Raw genomic sequence first — 19,605 nt, forward strand, 5'->3', positions numbered from 1 at the left:
CTCTACAGCTTCCAAGTGCAAAGTTCTCAAGTGTCGAAGTGCATTATCCATAGATTTCTTTTTTTCCTTAAGCTAGTTTGTTCATTAAACCTATGGCAATGCTTTCCTGGTTTCCTATTCCCAACTTCCTCAGCCTTTCCACAGAGCAGAGGAAGTCCAAAAAGTTGGCCGCGGAGCAAACATTTATCAGCTCTGATTCATTCATATGTATACATTTTTCAGAGTTTCCCATTCAGGACCATACGCCCATTTATAAATCTAGCAAACCTATTTTCCCCCATCATTTACTATGACTTGTGGGAATTTGTCATTGGATACAGGGGTTACTTCCCACTGAAATTCACATGACAGACTATGATGATCATTATTACCTCTTTCCCCAGAAATACTCCACAATGTTGCCCTCATTTGTGCACCCCTGCAGTCACTGCGACTTTGGGAGCGCTCAAAATACTGAGTTCCATTACTGCCCCCAAGTAGAGCGGGATGTCCCCCACTCTGCTTGGGGGCAGTAACGGAGTCGGGGGCTGCGGGAGACAACAAAGAAAGGAAAAAAAAAAGCACCTGCGGCGCCTGCTCCGACCACCGTAAGTGGGAGGACCCGACACTGCAGGGATAGCAGGGAGTCAGTAGCACACACAGAAGTGTGCTGCTGTGAAGGTAAGTGGGGTGGGGCAGGTATATGCAGGGTGGGCAGGTGGGTGAAGTGATCTATTTGATCACTGCGCTGTGCCATAAATGGTGTCGACATTTTCATCTACCCTGAAGAGCTGCATAGGGACAGAAGCGTCGAAGACAGAAAAACTTAGTCGGAGTATAGATGAGGAAGCCCCCATAATCCCCCCCACCTCCAAGTTTTAACTGGTGGTACATCCCCCTCAATCACACCATTAAGTGGGGCCCATTACGCCTTTTTTGGGCCTTTTACCCCATTCAAATCACATGCTGCCATACATTGGGCATTTAAATCTCCTGCCAGAATAATTTTAAATGGATCACTTTGACTTTATCAACAGGAGAAGTTCAGATACGTTTTCCAAGATAGAAATCAAATCAACCCATGCATCATTCCAGTAAAAATGTATCACCATCACCCATTTATCTCCTGCCTTTAGAGGAATTTTTAGCATATGGCCTGCAAATGGAATCACTTCAATATTTGAAGCAGAGGAATTTTGAACCGCTATTGTCTAACCGCCTGATGGACGGCCGCATTTCTTTATGGTGGCAGGCTGGTGAAAGATAGTGAATCCATCTATTTGATAATTGTCGATCAACTATGTTTCTTGCAGTAAAACAAAGTCATTTTCTACAAATATTAAACTCTTCATGGCTTTCGTTCTAAAGGAGTTCGGACCACGAGTGTTCCAACTTATGTCTCCACACCCCCGTAGTTAGAGAGAATCTTGAGCAACACCCAGTTTCTCAAAGATCTGGCTTCATATTTCTGGCAACTTTGATCAGACCTTGTGTTAGGCAGAAACCTGTGCAGTTCCCTCTGGGACCACTGCAAAAGATTTAAGACTACAGGTGTTTGGCAGTAAACCCACTTGGTAGCAGTCTGTACCACACAGATTCACTTGGTAGCTGTGGCTGAGCAGTCAGACTCCCCTCAAGAAGAGTTAGGCAGTATACAGAGTATTCACAATAGGTCAAAAGAACACAGTAGAACAAGTAAACGCTGACCAGGGCTTGGCGTAAAAGAGATATAATTATTTATTTAAGACCACATCTAGAAAAACACACAGGCACTAATAGTAAGCAATTCAAAAACACAGTCACTAAAAGATATGCACTCCCTTAGAAGAATATTAGACAAGTCTTAAGTAAAGCCCCACTTATTTTCAGACAGCGGTGAGCGCTTAACGTAGATGGCACTCTAATAATGAGTTTTAAAAGGGAGAGAAAAGCAGAGAATAAATTGAAACAGATCCCAACACTTTTTCAAGAACACAACAAGAGAGGAAGGCAAAGTAACACCGTGAGTTTAGAGTCAGTAGGCCGGATCCACTTTAAGAGGATCAAACGAAATGTGTCCAAGGTCACACAGTTGCAGTGCACAAAAGTCTTGAAAAGGTTCAAAAAGAGTTGGACCAAAGAAAGGGACCAGTTAGAAGGTCAAGGCGGCAAGCCCAGTCCAGAAGGTTAAGGGGTTATTATTACCTTGTAGCAATCTTTAGAAAGGGAGGCCTGGCGGACACGGTACCTTAAAGTGGTGAGAATACTCCAGCGGGGGCAGTTGTTCCTGGCAGCGGATGCAAGTCGGTGCTTCGTCCGGGGGAAGAGAGGATCTCGTCGGGGAGGAAGACAGGAGTCCATTGCACTGCCAGGGAAGAAACCAGCCGCGGAGTTCTCGGGTAAAAGGAGCGGTCCCGTAGTTCGCGGTCCAGCGGTAAGTGGTTATCCAGTTGCCGGGGTGCTTGGCACGGGCAATTCGACCACAAGCCGGTCTGGGGTGCGAAGAGAAGAGGGTAAACTGGTTGTGCCCACCAGTCGGGGGAAGAAGCCTCTCCAGCCGGGAGATCTTCTCTGTCGTCGGGAAGTGGCGAGTCGGTTCCGCAGGGCTCCACCGGTGGTGTCGTCGTGGTAGGTCGGCTCAGCTTCTCCCTCGTCGGATTCTCGGGTCCTGTGGCGACTTCTGAAGTCCCAGTCCCCAAAGCCCTGCTTTTATGCAGCACACCCCCATTCACTCAGCCTAGCTGTCAATCAAACATGCTAAGTGGTGAGCCAGCAGGCTCACCACTTGGGCCAATCACACAAGAGTGTGACTTGAGTTACCAAGGTAACTCAGTGCAGGGTGCCTAAACCCCCTCCCACACCCCCTGTGGTACCCAGACAGAGTGGCACCACTTTTGGAGGCTTCTCTGGAGAAGCCCGCCAAAAAGTGGAACAAAGGGCTCGACTTGGATTGGAGTCACAGAAGAGAACACAAACGCCATTTTGGAATCGAGTCCTGGCAAAAAATACCAACCGGTGAATTAATATTCAATAAATAAACCGGCGGTATGTTCGAGGCTGAGAATTAAATAATGAAAAGTTGGTAGCCTCGAACAATGGGAAAATCCCATAGGGATATATTCGCGGTCGAATATAAAAAGTAGAATCCACTGCCACCAGCCAAAACTCGATCAGGGGGGACGGAGAAGTGCCCCCTCGACTAACAGACCCCGGGGCAATCGAATTGCCCCAACCAGTACGTCCACAATAGGATGGTTTGTACTGGTTTTTGTTAATAATTTGGGACTAGTAAATCCAATGGTGACTTTACATGCCCTGGGAGACAGTAGTCAGTCCCAGGGTATGGAGTCTATGGTGGGGTGTCCCTATGACACCCCTGTTTCACTGCACGGAGGGTGCTGGGTAACACACATAGTAAAAACACATGAGACCCTATGGAGTAAAGGACCCAATAGCCCATAAAACACATCAACAGTCAAAAGAACACCATAAATCATGTCCAAGAGTGGGAGAAAAAGAGTCTCACTCTTGGCAGGAGAAAAAAACAAACTCCAGAAATCCAGCAAAGCTGCTGGGGGACTCACTAGGTTAGGAAATTCAGCCTAAAGAGAGAATTCTCCCTAACACCTTGGTCTCATTCGGGGGCTGACCCCCCCACCCCACCCTTTGTTGGATTACATAGTAGCCACCAGATCCTTTATTGGACAATCAGTTGGCACATCATAGTCAATACAGCGTAAGTTGTGCCTAAAGGCCAGAATAGCCTCCGCCGCTAGCTTAGAATTTAGGCCCATTTCCACCAATGAGATATCCTTTCTATCTGGGAAGCAGACAAATTCAGTGTCTTCACTTAATAGGAGGTATAGATATGGAATTCTTTTAAAAATGGACAAAATTGTACTGCGATTCAAAGCTCGCTTAGCTATCTTTAGCTTTATAGATTTCAGCCACAATCCTGGCATGGCATAAGGACGGAAAGATTGAGACCCTGAAGACTCCTTTATATTAGATTGGTCCGGGGTGAAACTGTTTCTTTCCGAATTTTCAAATACACCAGTCATGTACTCTTGACTCACTACCTCCTCATTTAGATGATTATATGTCTTGGAATTCATCTGTCCCTGAGGCAAAACCAGGTCCCTCTTTATTACTGTGGCTGAATCCACACAAACCTCCTGAGGCTGTCACTTGCTGGGAGTGTGGATTTTTCCTTATTAAATTTTGGGGCTAATTTGATCACTTTTCCAGGGTATTCTGTGTTTTTCTATTTTGAAGGTACTGTCTTTTACTACTGCTAAAGCCACCTCTTTCGGCAGACTTCCCAGTTCTCTCTGCACCCTGGATAATGAGCTCTTTCCGCCATCACCCTCCCTCTCAGTATAGACTCTTTTGATTTTGCAGACAGATCATTTTATTTATTTATGGTTCTGGCATCTGCTTCTGGATTCTTCCACCTGTGTGGGTAGGGTTTGAAAGAGCTTGCACAAAACTTGCAGTGATGGTATTTCTAATTGCTTTGGCTTTTTGATTTTTAGGTTTGAGCTGTAATTCCTTTTGGGCCTCACACACTCTAGTTTGGACCTGTTCAGTCCCTGCTCAGACAGCAGGTAGGCATGCACCAACATGCGTTTACTCCCTCTGTCCCCACAAGCCATCCCCACCCCTTCTGGTCCCCCGTGATGTTCCCTTGTGCGCCTCCCTTCTCGCACACAGGTGTTGCCTGTTTTGCTTGATTCTTCTACCCTGCTCCCCCTACCCCCTCCAGCCTACCTCTGCAGGAGTCTGTCCTGATACATTCTGGTTTCAACATCACTGTCTTGTGGCCAATGCTGGATTTGACTTTCATGTACTTAATTGATTCACGGTTCGTCACACTTTCTCAACTCTCATGCTGGACTTCGTTTGCATCTTGTACTCATGGTGGCACTGAATCATGCTGTTCCCATCGTCATCTTGCAACCCGGCTTGCAACATTATGTGTTACTACTGACCTCTGGAATTGTATTTGCTCTCCCCTCTTGCTTCTCCACTATTTTTGACTGCTTACTCTGTTCTCTCCTCCTCTCCCTTTCTTCTTTTTCCTAGCTCCTCCCCTCTATGCACTTTATCAGAATTGTCCCTGGACCTAGTATGATAGCAACCTCGACTCTCTCCTCCCCTTACTTGTTTTTTTTCTTCCCCCACCCCCTCCAGCACCATCTGAAATATCGTCAGGCCTAGTAGGATAGTCTCTTGTTTTGTTTCTCCCCTCCCTTTCTGCACCCCTCACCTTTTTGTTTTTCTCTGGCTCTACCAGAAATGTCGCCAGGCCTAGTACGGTAGACGTAGACGCCTGTCTGTTTCCATTTCCTTCCCACTTTCCCCCTCCCTCCCTCCCTCCCTTCCTTATCTATGTCTTAGCTCTTGCACTATCTCTTGCACTATCTGAAATGTCGTCAGACCCAGTACGCTAGTTAATTTAACATCCTTACTGTTCATGGCCTGTAAGAATGTCATTATATTTTCCCTTGTTCACTCCCTTGCCTTGAAGCGCTTTGAAACAGTTTGTGTATAGGCGCTATATAAATAAACAAACATGATATCAAATATTCCCACTGCAAGCCAAGCCACTCCGTTCCAATCCTGGATCTTTTTTTAGGATTTCATGTCCACAGCCACAGACTGCCAACAACTGCAGCTTGACTCTGCAACTTCTTTTTTTTAAATAGGTCTTGCTTCCACAGAATGGAAGAGGAGGGTAGGGAAGCTGAATGGGAACACAGAAAGGCATACATTTCTGAAAAGTAGACACAATTCCAAGTTCTGGAAGGGGTCATTTGCGCAGATCAGGCAAGAGTTATTTACCCATAATTCCTGTAATTTGCCACTTAACTGTTGCTTCCCCAACGGGCACCTCTGGTACTTCTTCCCTAGGGGACCCTAATAGCACTTGCCCTCACCCCACACACCCTTTTTTCTTTCACTGCACGTGCACGCTCCGAATGTCACAAGGCCTAGTAGGAACGCTGTTTCTTTGTATTCATTCATTGTTATTTCCAGTGTTTTTCTCCCTTGTTCCCTTCCCTTGTGCGTTGTGCGATTTAAAACACTAGCTTGTTGTGTAAGTGCCTTTATAACTGTCAAAAAAAACAATTGCAAAAATGCATGAAAAAAAAGTATGTACTGGACATGTTTACTCTTGTAAAGTAATGGCCTCCATGAATATTCATTAAAGTAATACACCACTATGTTCCCCTGCCTTTTCTAGTTAGGAAATAACCAATTTTACGAATTGTTTCACTAAACAAGCAATACCACGAGCCAAAACCAAGACATGGTACACAGTATTTTTATGGTAATGGCCTAAAGTGACCTAACTAGCATTTGAAAATAAAGAAAACCAATATGGTGAAGAATGCCAAGCATACATGTTTTTGAAAGAACACAGGCTGACCTTTTGACTAATAGGTGACTTGCGCAGGCCATAAAAACGAGCAGCGGCTGAATGTATGGCATATTTGGGAAATTAAAGGGTGGTGTAACAAAGTACAGTCGGAAATGTATGAATAATTTATTACAACCAAGCGAAAACAAAGAATGTCCTACCTTCTCACATTCCCACAGGTGTCCCGATAAAAATGGGACCTCATTTGTGGGTTCACTGTCCCTGGCCTGAAAGGAAATGGCTCTAAAGCATGGGTATGGCAAACGCTGTGGGAAGAGTGTATTGGACCTTGTAGGCATCCCATAGATTTAGGGCAGCAGCATTACTCCCATAAAAGAAAACAAGCAACCACATACATTTTCGAGAGAGAGACGCATGTAGGAATTGAAATACACCCAGCGTGAATTTTTGGCACATGTATTTCCTACCCAGAATGCACATCAAATGTGACAAAGTGGGAAAAAACAGTATTTTGAGATATTACAGGAAAGCACTGAAATGCACAGCAAACAGTGCATGACCTACCTTTTCACGTTGCCACGGGTGTTCCGATAAATATGGTACCTCACGTGTATGGGTCTGCTGGCCTGGGCTGAAGGGAACGGCCTAAACTTGCCAGCATGGAAATGTCCAGTGAAGAGCATATATGGGCTTGTGGCAAGCACATGCATTGAGGGCTCTGGCATCACAACCACCAAGGAAAGGTGGGAACCCCATGCAGTTTTGAAAAGGAGAAACCCAGGGGAATCCAAATACATCTTGCTTTTCTCGTAGAAGAATTGTTTACCCAGAATGCACGACAAATAGGAAACGTTGGAAAAAATGCAAAGTTTTTATGCATTAACCATTGGGAAACAACAAAAACAGATGCACAACAAAATGTTTACCTGCCCATAGTCCCACAGGTGTCCTGTTGAAAACGGTACCTCACATGTGTAGGTGAACTGGCAGAGTCGGAAAGGGAAAGGGCTAAAGTACAGGTACCGTTACAGGTGCTCTTGGAAAACCAGATTGACACTGTATTTAGCCTTGTAGGCAGGGCAGACATTTGGGACTGGGGTGTCGCAGCCACCAAGGACAACAGGGAACCCCATGCATTTCTCAAAAGAAAACCCCTGTGGGAATCCAAATAGGTCTCACTTGCGTGAATCACACTAGAATGTATTATTTAGAATGCTCAGCAAAGTCCATAATGTAGAGGGGAAACCCAATTTTGAGATATTTGCAACCAGGAAACCAACGAAACACGTGGGCAACAACACTGTCCTACCTTCCCATGCTCCCACAAGTGTCCCGATGAAAACGGTACCTCACATGTGTGGGTGCACTGACTTGGGCGCAAAGGAAATGGCTAAACCACTGGTACACCAAATCCGTACTGTATTTGGCCTTGTTGACAACCCACAGATTTGGGCCTGGGGTGTCACAGCCACCAAGGAAACCAGGGATCCCCCCCCTGCATTTCTGAAAAGAAGCCACCCGTGGGAATCCGAAGAGCCATCACTTGCGTGAATCACGCTAGAATTTCTTACTCTGAATGCAGTGCAAAGTTGTAAATGTGACCAGAAATAAACTATTTTAACACATTTCCCACTGGGAAATGACCGAAACGTTCACAAAACACCAATTGTCACCTTCCCACAGTCACATAGGGGTATATCGGCAGCAACCTGCTGATCTGCCCCCAGGAAGGCAGATATTGCATGCCCCATCCCTTTTGGATCCAGAAGGGGAGAGAGCTGATTATCTGCTAAGTGGTCCTCTCCTACCTCCCCTAAAAGGAATCACTGGGAGTGTAATGGCCATTGCTGCTCCTTGGGGGTGGCAAAATGGTAGAAAATACCCCCAATTCTGCCCTCCCACCCCCCAACGAAGCAGCAAGGACCTGCACCTGGTTGTCTTGTTGTGGGGATTCCTGAGAGGGCTGGCCCACAGGCACAGGGCCAGCCACCTCCTACACGCAGATTTGCCAATCTTTATACACTGGTATGTTGTTTTTAATTCTTTGGGGGCAAATCAGTGCAAGACGGCACCCATCTGCCTACGAGAGTGCTCCAGGAGTGCCGTTTGGCCTGTTTGGCCGGTGGAGTCTTTGAAGCACCTTTCTGCGGTTTTCTCACAAGCTCTAAAGGTACAAGTGGATAGTTGGAAATTTTGCAAAAACATTGCCCACAAGAAACCTGAACAGATGACGCTATCTAATAAATAGTTCTTTTTGTTTCATTAGGCACCAGTGCCTGTTTTCTTTTTCTTTGCACTAAAAATTACTGAAAGTACAGTGGCCACGCCCCCGAAACAGGAAGCCGCACATAAGGGTCGGATGCACCAATATGAGGAAAATAACAAAGGCTGTTGATATGCGTACAGCCCCCTATGGTTTTCTCAAATTGACGCAACAGCGTGGCTAGAGCAATGGCCCTCCCCTTACCACCCTCACAAGGTAAAATAAGCTCTCTAGGTGATCTTGATGGGGAGACCATGAAAGGAGAGGGGGAAAGTGAAGTTAACTCGGGGGGGATGGTGCAAGTACATCCGAGTTGTTCCCCCTCAGTTATTGAAATGGGCTCACTCCCACAGGATATACAGAACCAAATAATGGGGAAAGATGCAATGGATACGCTCTCCAATAACCAGGAACAGACCAATGGGTCCTATTTGAATTCGCCCCCATTTTTTGGAATTGGAGAAATTACTCTCCTGGCATTGTCAACCGACCAAGTGGATACTGGCGAACAGGAAAACGGCATATCCAATGCCCGGCGATACATTAGTTCTCCGGTTTTGATAGAGGAGGAACCTAATGCAGTTTTCTCGGCCATAGTAAATCTACAGGACCATTTTACACTGGCAATGAAAATGCAGACCACACACCTCAAGAAAATTTGCAACCAACTATCATCCCTTACTTGCTTGATGAGAGAGTCCATTATAGCCCCAGAAATTCAGTTGGATGCTGCTAAAGAATCACAAAAGGGTCCCTCCTTAGGACAGATGGGGAACGGAGCAAAAGCTGGAGTGAGGGAAAGCGCTCTTGATGAGGACAAATCCAATAAGGACAGAGCTAATAGTGACCCTATACCTACCAATAGCACTTATGTCCAAAATAAAAAAAACCTATAGAATGTAAAACATCTTTCACTAAAAAAACACTAAATAAATCATCTCGTAAATGTATGTGTAAAATTTTGCAATCTGATATAAATTATTATACTGAATGCCTTGATTACTCGGTAGAAGAGGTTGTACTCTGGGTTTAAAATTGAAGGGAGCTGGGTGCTGTTTAGCTACTGCTTTTAGCCTAGAGGAGTCTAGTTAGCTTAAAACCAACAGTTACCAGGAGCTACTTTTGGCTCCCCAGGCCAACTGCTGCTGAACAAACACAACTATGTGAATTTAACTCTGCATTTGGAACAATCTATAAAGAATCATTAGGACACATCTATATGACTTTTAAAGCATAAAGGGTTATATATAATGGATGCAATTATGTTTGCATTTTATTTGAAAGTTAGATTTGTGCAATGTAATGTGCAGTGTAATGTTATGCTCCTAGTTCCCCAGTGGATGCTCCTGGTGACTGGGTACTGCTCGATACCCAGGGGCTGCTTGCAGCTCCTGTTTACATAATCTTAATTTCGAGCCTTGTGTACTTCACCTGCCTTGCATGAAGAAACCCCAGCTTTTGTTGGTTATTTGGGAGTAAAACTGGGCCCTAATGAACAGGGGCCCTTTAAGGTGGTTGGTGTGGTTTCTGACCAGCATATCTTGACTAAAGGGTGGAAGCAATGGTTTCTTGCAAACAGCCTTTTTTAAGGCCAAGACCGGTTTAGAGAGCTGGCAAGCTGGTGAGTGACAACCGCTCATCTGCGATGTAACGCAGAGGGATCGTCCCCTTTCAAGGCAGAGTCCGGAGACAGCACCACGTAATTTCCATGGAGGGCAGAGAAGGAGAGAAGCCTGCTGTAATGCTAGACGCAGCCTGGATTCAGAGGAGCTCTACCCCACGGAGTCCAGAAGAGATGCTACCATTGCAGAGCCAGTCAGCCGGTAACTTACCTGAAGGACGCCAACGTCCTGTCAAGGACAGAGGAGGGGAATCAAAACACACGCACCAAGATGCATGTTTGAGAGTGGATGTTTGAGAGACTCTGAAGTTGTGGTTCCGCGCCAGGCTGAGATGTTGCCTTCCCAGATGAGCCACACTTACAAACACCAGGCGTGCATCATGCAGATGGAACCTGGAGGACGGCGAGATTAGAATATACCTCACGTGGGTGGCGAGATACCTGCAGGTCCAAGGTGGGACTGGCAAAGCTAAGTACCCAAGCAGGGCTGAGAACCAATATACACCACGAAGGGGAAAGAGACTTAAGGGTCCCAGTATGGACGAACAACCAAATTGCCCAAGACTTGCTGAGAGCCAAGACATCCCACAAAGGGATAAGATACCCAGGAACCCCAGAAGGGAGGAAATGCCAAATACCCTTTGCTGGGGCGAAAGACAGTATTTTTCATGAACGTACAAACTAGCATTAGCTATTGAGGCTTATTGCGGAAAACCAGGACACCAAGAGCTAAGACATTGGGCCAAGCAAAAGGGTTTACTGCAGAGACAGGCAAGTGACCTAAAATGCACGTCGGACATTTGGGTGGAGATCAGGATCAAGCACCACCAAGAACTGAGACACTCAAATAATTTGGAACTGTTTAATCGGGCATGTCGCTAGAGAGACACGAGAGACTTTTGGGTGGGGGCTAACCATCACTACCAAAGTTAAAAGGGGATCTGTTTTCAGAGGTTCATGGTTGTTCTTATGATACTGTGTTTTGTATTAAGTGGTAGGGACAGACTCCAGGCTAGTTTACATTTGGGACAGAGTGGTTTTCTGTTGTACGATGTCCTGAGTAGCTTTTGTAGAATGGGGGCAAACCGTTGCCTTAGGATAGGCTCAACTTCTTTTAAATAAAAAGTAATCAGCTGAAACCAGGACCTCTTGACAGTCTCCTGTGTTTGACATACCACAGTGTCCAATCACATCTTGCTCACAGTGTATCTTGGGCAGCAGACTGAAAATGAAAGTATGTGGACTGCTGTCAGTGAAAAGATAGCTTTCAATTTGGAAACTTAATTTCTGTCTTGGCAATAAGTAATTGGTAAAGTTTTTTTCAAATATTTGTACAACTATGTCTTGAAAATACTAAATGTTTGAACAAATAAATATAGCTACCAGTGTATGGGCTGAATTTCATGTGTTAGGCAAAGATCGATTGCTAAGGTAATCTTTTTTACTTTTTTTAAGGTTGGTTGGAGTACTGCTCGCGACTACTATACTTTTTTATGGTCTCCTCTCCCTGAACATTATGTTGAAGAATCGTCCGTTAACTGCATGCTGTCTTTTCAAGGTGAGAACGGATTTGTAATTACATTACACATCAATATTGCACTGTGACTAAAGAAATGCATCCAATTGGTTTGAATTTTCCATTTGGTTAACCACCATAGATCGCTAGTGACCTGTTGCACAATCCTAATATGTGAGATGCTATTGAATATAACCCATGACTGCAATTAGCCCATCAGTTGTCTTTTCATTGAGGTGGTAGGCTTTGTGGTATGCATGGTTCTGCAATAACCTGCACAAGAAAATATTGACACTTGTGCCAAATTAAACCACCATAAATTAATCTGTTTCCAAGCAGTATGTTTATACAAAAATAAAAATGTTGATAAATTGTATGATGCAGCACAGTTTGCTGACTGGAGTTAGACCAACTTGAATTTTATGTTATTCGTTTCAGCCATCCTTTTATTTCTTTGAACCAGCATTTTATAGTGCTTATTATCCACCTAATGATGTACTTTTTTTTCTGAAGCTATTTCTGAAGATCTGCTTTTATTGTTTTTCCCAGTTCTGAGTGGGTATAGAACAAACCATAAATTAGCCACTGCCACGGCACATCATCATGGATGACATTGCTTAACATCCCTGATGTGTATTTCCCTACCTCAACTAAAACCAAGTGTCTGTCTCTAAAGTTGTCCAAAGTAAAAACCTATTATTTTGGCAATGACATTTCTAAAAATAATTTTAAGGTGAAAAAAGGGTAATGTCTTTGACCTTGAAATTGCACAAATGTTCAAAAAGGAAAAATTTAACTCCAACACAAAGGTTCCCAATGGATACAGTTCACAGTTTTGGGGGATGGCTCCCTTCGCCCAGTTCTCTGCCTGCTGGCTCCACAGATTTCTTGGCTCTGCGTTTCCCGGTCAACACTGAGAGGGCAAAACTTCCCGAAGCAGCGTCTCTCTCTTGTCAGCTGGTTAACGGTTTTAAATGTCCCGGCACCTAACATGCGCTCGCAACCACTAGAGCACGTCTTGTGCTTCATGCCTTTTGCTGATCCTCATTACTATCTTCAGATTTCGCATCGCTGTACTTTCACATGTCTGGAAATGGTAATCCGTTCTCGTCACCCAATGTATCGAACATGGTAAGGTATTTTCAGTAGATTCCATGGGTGGCTGAAGGGAGCTATAACAATATGCCATTAGGGAATAGGGACTGGAATGGGTATCCCAAAATGGAAAGGTGGATACCATGCCTCGTCCAATGAGATCATGTGCCTCCCTTGAGGATTGCCTCCCCCATGTGATTCTTCCTCATATTGCTGCCCCCAGGGTCAGGTAGCGGCTGCGGTCCTCTGGCCACATAGAGAGAGCCTACAGCTGGGAATGTAATGATCTACCATGTGAACCTATAGATTAGCAAATTTCTAGGCAAAAAGGATTTTTTTTTAAAAAAAGAAAATATTTCAAAGAAGCACCAAAGTCTTTCATCCCTACTAAGGAAGATTGCACCAGAGTTCAGCAGGCCTTTGCAGAGAAAGTCAGCCGGGCATATGTAAAGTTTGCAAATAGAGATCATGGTTTCCAATCTAAAGACTCAGTAACTATGGAAAACTATACCCAGTTAAATTTTGAATTGAAATCATACACTGTGAGTGAGGTAATTAAAGTTTTGAAAAACATGCAACCTACTAAATCTATGGCAACACTATCTCGTCCAAATTGGGCGTGGGAAAGTCAAAGATCTTCGCCCCCTATTTTTAACGCGATTTGTGACTGCTATTTTTGCACACAAGACTATGCCAGACTGGTGGTGGCAACCCCACTTATGGAAAAATGTGGGACGAGCCCCAGGGACAGTACAAATCTAAGAACAATTACAAATGTCCCACTTCTTTTGAAACTTGCTGACAAGATTGCTGCTGGACAATTTCAGGGACATCTAGAAAACTCTATTCTTTACTGTAGGCAATCCGGCTTTAGGACCAATTGCAGCACTGAAAGCACCTCGTTGGACCTTCAAACCCAAATACTGAACATCGGGGACTAAAGCAAAATTGGGTTGCTGGTGTTATTGGACTTATCAGCAGAATTTGATGATCTGGGCCACAAGCGCCTCCTAGAAATTCTCCTATCTGTCAGAGGTTGCTCAGAAAATTCTGTAAATTGGATTAGCTCCTTCTTAAAAAAAAATAGGAAGTCGAAAGTGCAATGGGCAGATACTGTATCCGATTTGGATACTATACCCTGTGGCGTCCGCAGGACGCATGCCTATCGCCAGCTCTGTTCAATATACACATCTAACCTCTCTGTGATAAACTCAAGGGGATGAGGGTGATATTCATGAACTATACAGATGACACCCAGCTGTAGATTGAACAGAGTGGTGACTATTCCAAGGATTTGGATAGACTGACTTTCATTTATGATTCTGTCAATTGCTGGATGTCAACAAATTGGATGTGCTTAAAGGGCTCAAAAGCTTAGTTTACGATCTTTGGTTCCTCACAGGCCAGAGCTAAGCTAGACTCTAGTACAGTAACTTTAAGATTGATGGCTGCAGTATCAGTTTCCAATAAAGTAAAAACACTGGGTGTGTATTTAGTGTGAAACAGGTACTGTAATCACAACTCCATATTCACTCCCAGCCTCCTCCCCTTTCCCCCTTCCCCCTCACCCTCCCTCGGTGCCAATATAAGTGTCTGTCCGTGTTAGGCAAAGTTTGAATGCAGTACCCTCTGAGAACACTGCAAGCAACTAGGACTACAGGTATAGGCAATCCAACCTTTTGGTATAAGCTTGTACTACAAAGTTTTGGTAGCGTTTTGAGCAGCCAGGCTTATCTCAAGAGGGGAAATGTGTGCAGTAGTGGAGTTGCACAAAGATTCACAGTTTGAGGTATTCAAATAAACTCTTACAATCAAGGTTTCTTGCATAAACAATTAATGTATTTATTAGTCAGTTATAAAGCCTTTTTTAGAAGGGAGCAATATACTAGTAACACATAAATACACTTCAATACTGTGCACTGAGAGTTTCTGGATCAGACAAGGCCCTTTTGGAATGGCCCACAGACACAACCTACACCCACAGGTGACTTCAGTAACAAGGATGCTGGGGACATTAATACCTTACTGTTGGCATACAGAATACTCTTAATAGTTTGTAAAAGGCAAAGGTTATTAGAACACAAGAAATTACAGATATTGTGAGGCAGGGCAAATACTTTCAGAGAAGAGTCATTCAATTCAATAGGTTAAGCCAAAGTCAATATTCAAAAGTCGTTGTATAGGATGCAGCACTTCAGGTAGGTAAATGGAAATGTATTTGCACAAGTTCTTAAGAGTCTTTGGTAAAAAGAAGAATCAATTGTAGGACCACAAGCTGATTGGGCTTGTGAGTTGTGGAAGTTAAAAGCACTTCTACAGTAAGAGGTAAGTTCTCTTAGACTTATTTCACAGCACCTTAGTAAAGAAGAAAAGATGCAGCTGAAGACTTCTGTTCCTGTGCAGCTCTGCAGATCTCAGTGTTCCTCGGCCTCAATCGTGGGGACAAGAGGGAGGACGTCGGGGGACTCCTGCACTGGCACTGTCAAAACTGGCAAACTTTACTTTCAGTGGCTGTTTCGTGTTTCAACTCCTTGCGGTACAGCAAATGGCAATAAGCACAGTTCCTGGCTATCGAGGTGGACTTTCCTCACATCTGGGGTCCCGCACTCACCTGAGGGGGGAGTATGGCTTGGTCAGTTCTGCTTCGTGGGAGTCCGAAGGATCTTCCAAAAACTTTAGGCCAGCTTACAAGCAATGTACACAATCTGATGTCCCTCTCCCTGGCTCTACGGTTTCCTGCAGCACTCTGAGGAAATGCAACCAACTCCGAGATGGGTGTCGGGTGACTTACTTGGGAGTTGATTCGTCCCACCAACTCAAAGGAAGAAGTCGTCCTTGCAGGGGCTTCTCTGTTGATGTGAACATGGCGATTCGGACTTGCAGCATGGCGTCACCAGGCAAACCAACAGTCCAGGAGTTGCAGCAGTCGACCTCTTCAAGCTCTTCTTTGTTTCCTTCCTCCAGTGGTCGACTCTGCCTTCCAAGCCAAAAGACTCTCCTTTTATTCAGTTCTCACCCATTCATTCCAGCCTAGCTGTCACTCACCCAGCAGGGTGGCTGTCCTTTCTGAACATTCAGCCAGCCAATCACCACAGAGTGCATTTGGGTCTCCTAGGAGACTAAGCACCAGGAGTTTCGGGCACCTCCCTCACTTCCTGCCTACCCCTGACACTCGGGCGCCAGAGTCGGCTTTCTCCCAGAAACCCAGCCAAAGGCAGAACAAACTAAGAGACCAAACCTGGTTTGGCCTGCAGAGAAAAACTCAAAAAAGGACCTTTCCACAAAGCAATGGCGAAAAAAGAAGACAGGGGACCATTTTAACAAAGGAGGCTCAGCGTAATTTTGAAAAACATGGCTCCCGCGATTTAATGTAACCGGAGCTGCGAACAGTTCGCGGTCGGGGTAATTCATGGTAGTTTATTGCAAAACCACTGCCATCAGCCATTCTGAGAGGAAAGGGTAACATATAAATGCTACATGTGTAACTAGACACAGGGGATACTAAGTAGCCCCTCCAGCACTCTATTGTAAAATAGGGTGTGCTGGGTCTAGATTGTTACAGGACTAAGTGAAGTCAATTTCACTCCTGTTCTGGGAAAAAGTAGCTGATCCCAGAGAAGGTATTAAAACCTTGGAAAATCTGGAAGACTTCCCTGTGGCACTGCACTAAAGTTGCTGTGTGACACAGTTGTAAAAGATGATGCCTATGTAGTTGGTTAGACTCCATAATTAAAAGAAACACACACAGAAAAAATCTTGAATTGAAAAGTTCTAAGACCTAAAGTTTAGCAAAAGAGGTGGAGGGCTTTAAGGTGGGAGGAATTTGCAAATTTATTAGACTTCTCCCTAACAGTCCGGAAGAGGCCTGGGTGTGTATTTTGAGTCTTCACTTGGTGCAGAGCTACACGGAAAAAAATATGGCAAAGTTCGTAATACTAGCTCAAACTGTTGAAACAAGTTAAAGCATTAGTCACCAGTAAACATTGCAAAACTTTAACGAGGTCTATAATCATGCCCAGAATTGATCTCCGCTCCGCGCATCACCCGTCAGTCCCTTTTCTCCACGCGGTCGGGGCTGGATGCACTTGCATCACCGGGAAAGATTGTTGTTCCCGTTGTCCTTCTCTCCTGCTATAGTTCTGCGGTCACTTAGTCCTCCGTCTATGCCAGAATGTCTGGGATTTGTCCTGTTCTTAATGCGAACGTCGCTTCGCTAGGGCGGATCCCCATTCTCTCTGCTTGGAGTATCTCGGGCTGGACCACCGCTGGTATTAGTGTTTCTACTGCGATTATCTCTCCGTCCGGGCACTCAGCGCCGTCTTCTTCAGTGGGAGGACGTTTTTTAGCATGTTCCTCCACCTCATCTTCAGCTTTTCATCGACAAAAAAGAAGAGACGCCCAGTAAGTGCTTTACTTTTTAGGGCGCCCCGGCTGGGGACTCCTTCCCAGGGTCCTCTAGGTCCGGCAAGGGCTTGAGCAGCTCCACCACCAGGGGTTTCCCTGAGGTGCCTCTCAGGCCTAATAGGCGTACCAGAGTTTTCTATGGGGGTTCCCACAATGGACCTGCCAAGACCAGACCACGTTCCGAGGTTGACCTGTCGGGTGCTAAACTTCAGCCTAGTTCATCTGTGGCTTTGGACACCGTGGTTCGCTCCGGGGTCTCTGTTTCTGAAGCTTTCCACACAGACACCGGGGTACGCCGTGAGGCCTCCTTTTCTGGAGCTTTCTGTACCAAGCTACGGCTTGAGGCCCCTCACGAGAGAGCTACACATACCTATATCTTTTTGAGGCTAAAGTCTGTACCGACAAAACCGAGAGACCTGCCCTGTAGGTCTTGTCTGTAAGGGTTATCCCTCGGCATTCCCATGCTCAGGGATGCAGTGATAATGGTTCTGTCGAGGGGGCAAAGAGTGGTCCTAAACCATAATTCCTCTGTTGGCTAATTTTGGCATAATTCCTCGGTTGGCTAATTTTGGGGCCACCTCCAAGATGTACAGTAAACATCAGAGACTCTCCCAGTACCGGCTCTGCCGAGGATCCTTGTGTCAAGGCTAAAGTGTTACTTAAGTCCACTAACCAGCCTGAGGAGACGGTTGTCTCATCTGCACATGTGACGCAGTTCTCTTCAGGCATCGACAAGATGCTGAACCAGCCCTCATGGTCAACGGTGGCCATTTTGGATTCTTTCCTTACCTCTACGTTCTCAACGGCGGGTGCTGGGAACCTTAATTTTGGGGCTGAGCAGCCGTTTCCACCTCAGGTGGAAGGTAAAAATCTGTTCCGCCCTTCTTATGATTGGCGTGCATGGATGCTGCTGCCTCATACTGTCTCGCTTCCACCTGCTTCTGCTCCACTGATTATGAGGACCCGATTGGTGGTGGGCCTTCCTGGCTCATTGCGTTTGTGAGGGTATGCCCCATATGAGAGGACTCTGACTACCCCAGCGCCTAAACCTTCATTAGAGGATGTATTGTTTGGGACATTTCAGAGGCTCATGCACTCCGACCCTATGAAGGAGTATTTTAAGGGTCTTTTCAAGGAAATCTACCCTGAACTTCCGGCTCCACCTTCGATCCCGCCGGCTCCAGCTGTGGTACCACCTCTTCCTATTGGTCCGCCTCCAGCGCTTCCTCCTCTACCCCCGCTGTCTCCCATAGAGAAGACACAGGTAGAATACGATAGCACTTTGAAACCTGTGACGGCCCAGCCATTGGCCCCTGATTCACTGGATGACTTTCAAGCAGATCAGGATAGTGATGAGCAGCCCGGCTCTGTCAGAGCATTCCATGACCGAGTTCTGGATATGATGGCCCTCCTCGACATTCCTAGGCCAAGGATGCCTGGTTTTAGTGGAGACCCTTCCTGGCTCATGGGCTTGCCAGGGGGTCTTCTGGGATGGGGGTCGTGACAAAATCATTGTCGGTCCTGGCGAAGGTCCCGGCTAAGGCCCCTTACCACAGAGGTCGGGGTCTCAGTCTCGATCCTTCTCTGGCTTCAGAGGCTTTCAGGACCGCTGGGCGCACAGAACTGAACCTCTGGTTAGTGGCACCCATTGAAAACAACAACGTGGTTGGTTTTGCTCGCAGCCATCCGCCTCCTCTCCAGGAGCAGGTAGTCTCCCTGCCGACAAATCTACAAAATGATATTTTTTGTCAGTAACACCAGACTCCGGCGGGAGGACGAATCTCGGCTCATCTGGAGGCGTGGCAGACCATCGCCGAAGACCGGTGGGTTTAGTCCATCGCTCGGGCGGGCTTTTGCTTGCCCGTCCCCGTACCCCACTCTCATCAGCTTTTTGTAAGCATTACTGCTTGGACCTGAGCTCCAGTGCCGATGCTCAATTCGGCCAGGCTGTTCTTAAAAACCTTTTTGAGTAAGGATTTTCCATCCAACCGTATTTGCTGTGAGGAGTGCTTGGGAATCTCCCACAAGTATGGAGGAATGGGGACGGTACGTAGCAGTATAACAAAGTTACTCACCGTAGTGACTACCTTACTCCTAGTCCATAGTTGCCTTTCCTCCATACACCCGCCCGCCGTCCCCTCTAATAAGTATCCTCTATTATTGCTTACACGGTCGCAGACCTGGCGATAGAAAAGGACTGAAGGGTGATGTGCGGGGCAGAGCTCAGGAGGGCGTGGCTACGGCTACGGCTGCGTGTGGTAGCCCGCTTAAAAAGAGAAGGACAAACATTTTCAATTTTTGATTCTTTTTGGCAAAAAGTGCTCCGGTCCCATCCCAAAGGACAGAATGTCCCACAAGTATGG

General features: G+C 45.8%; 1 protein-coding gene across 1 annotated transcript in view; it reads left to right on the top strand.

The window, feature by feature from the left end:
- Window positions 1-19,605, top strand: part of TAX1BP1 (Tax1 binding protein 1) — a 1,378,509-nt gene that overhangs the window by 132,871 nt on the left and 1,226,033 nt on the right. The window contains exon 3 of the mRNA XM_069648239.1: window positions 11,683-11,785. Coding sequence (XP_069504340.1) covers window positions 11,683-11,785 — 103 coding nt within the window. The remainder of the gene's footprint in view (window positions 1-11,682; window positions 11,786-19,605) is intronic.

Source organism: Ambystoma mexicanum, chromosome 2q (genome assembly GCF_040938575.1).
Source record: "Ambystoma mexicanum isolate Mex_15411 chromosome 2q, UKY_AmexF1_1, whole genome shotgun sequence".
NCBI classification, from domain to species: domain Eukaryota; kingdom Metazoa; phylum Chordata; class Amphibia; order Caudata; family Ambystomatidae; genus Ambystoma; species Ambystoma mexicanum.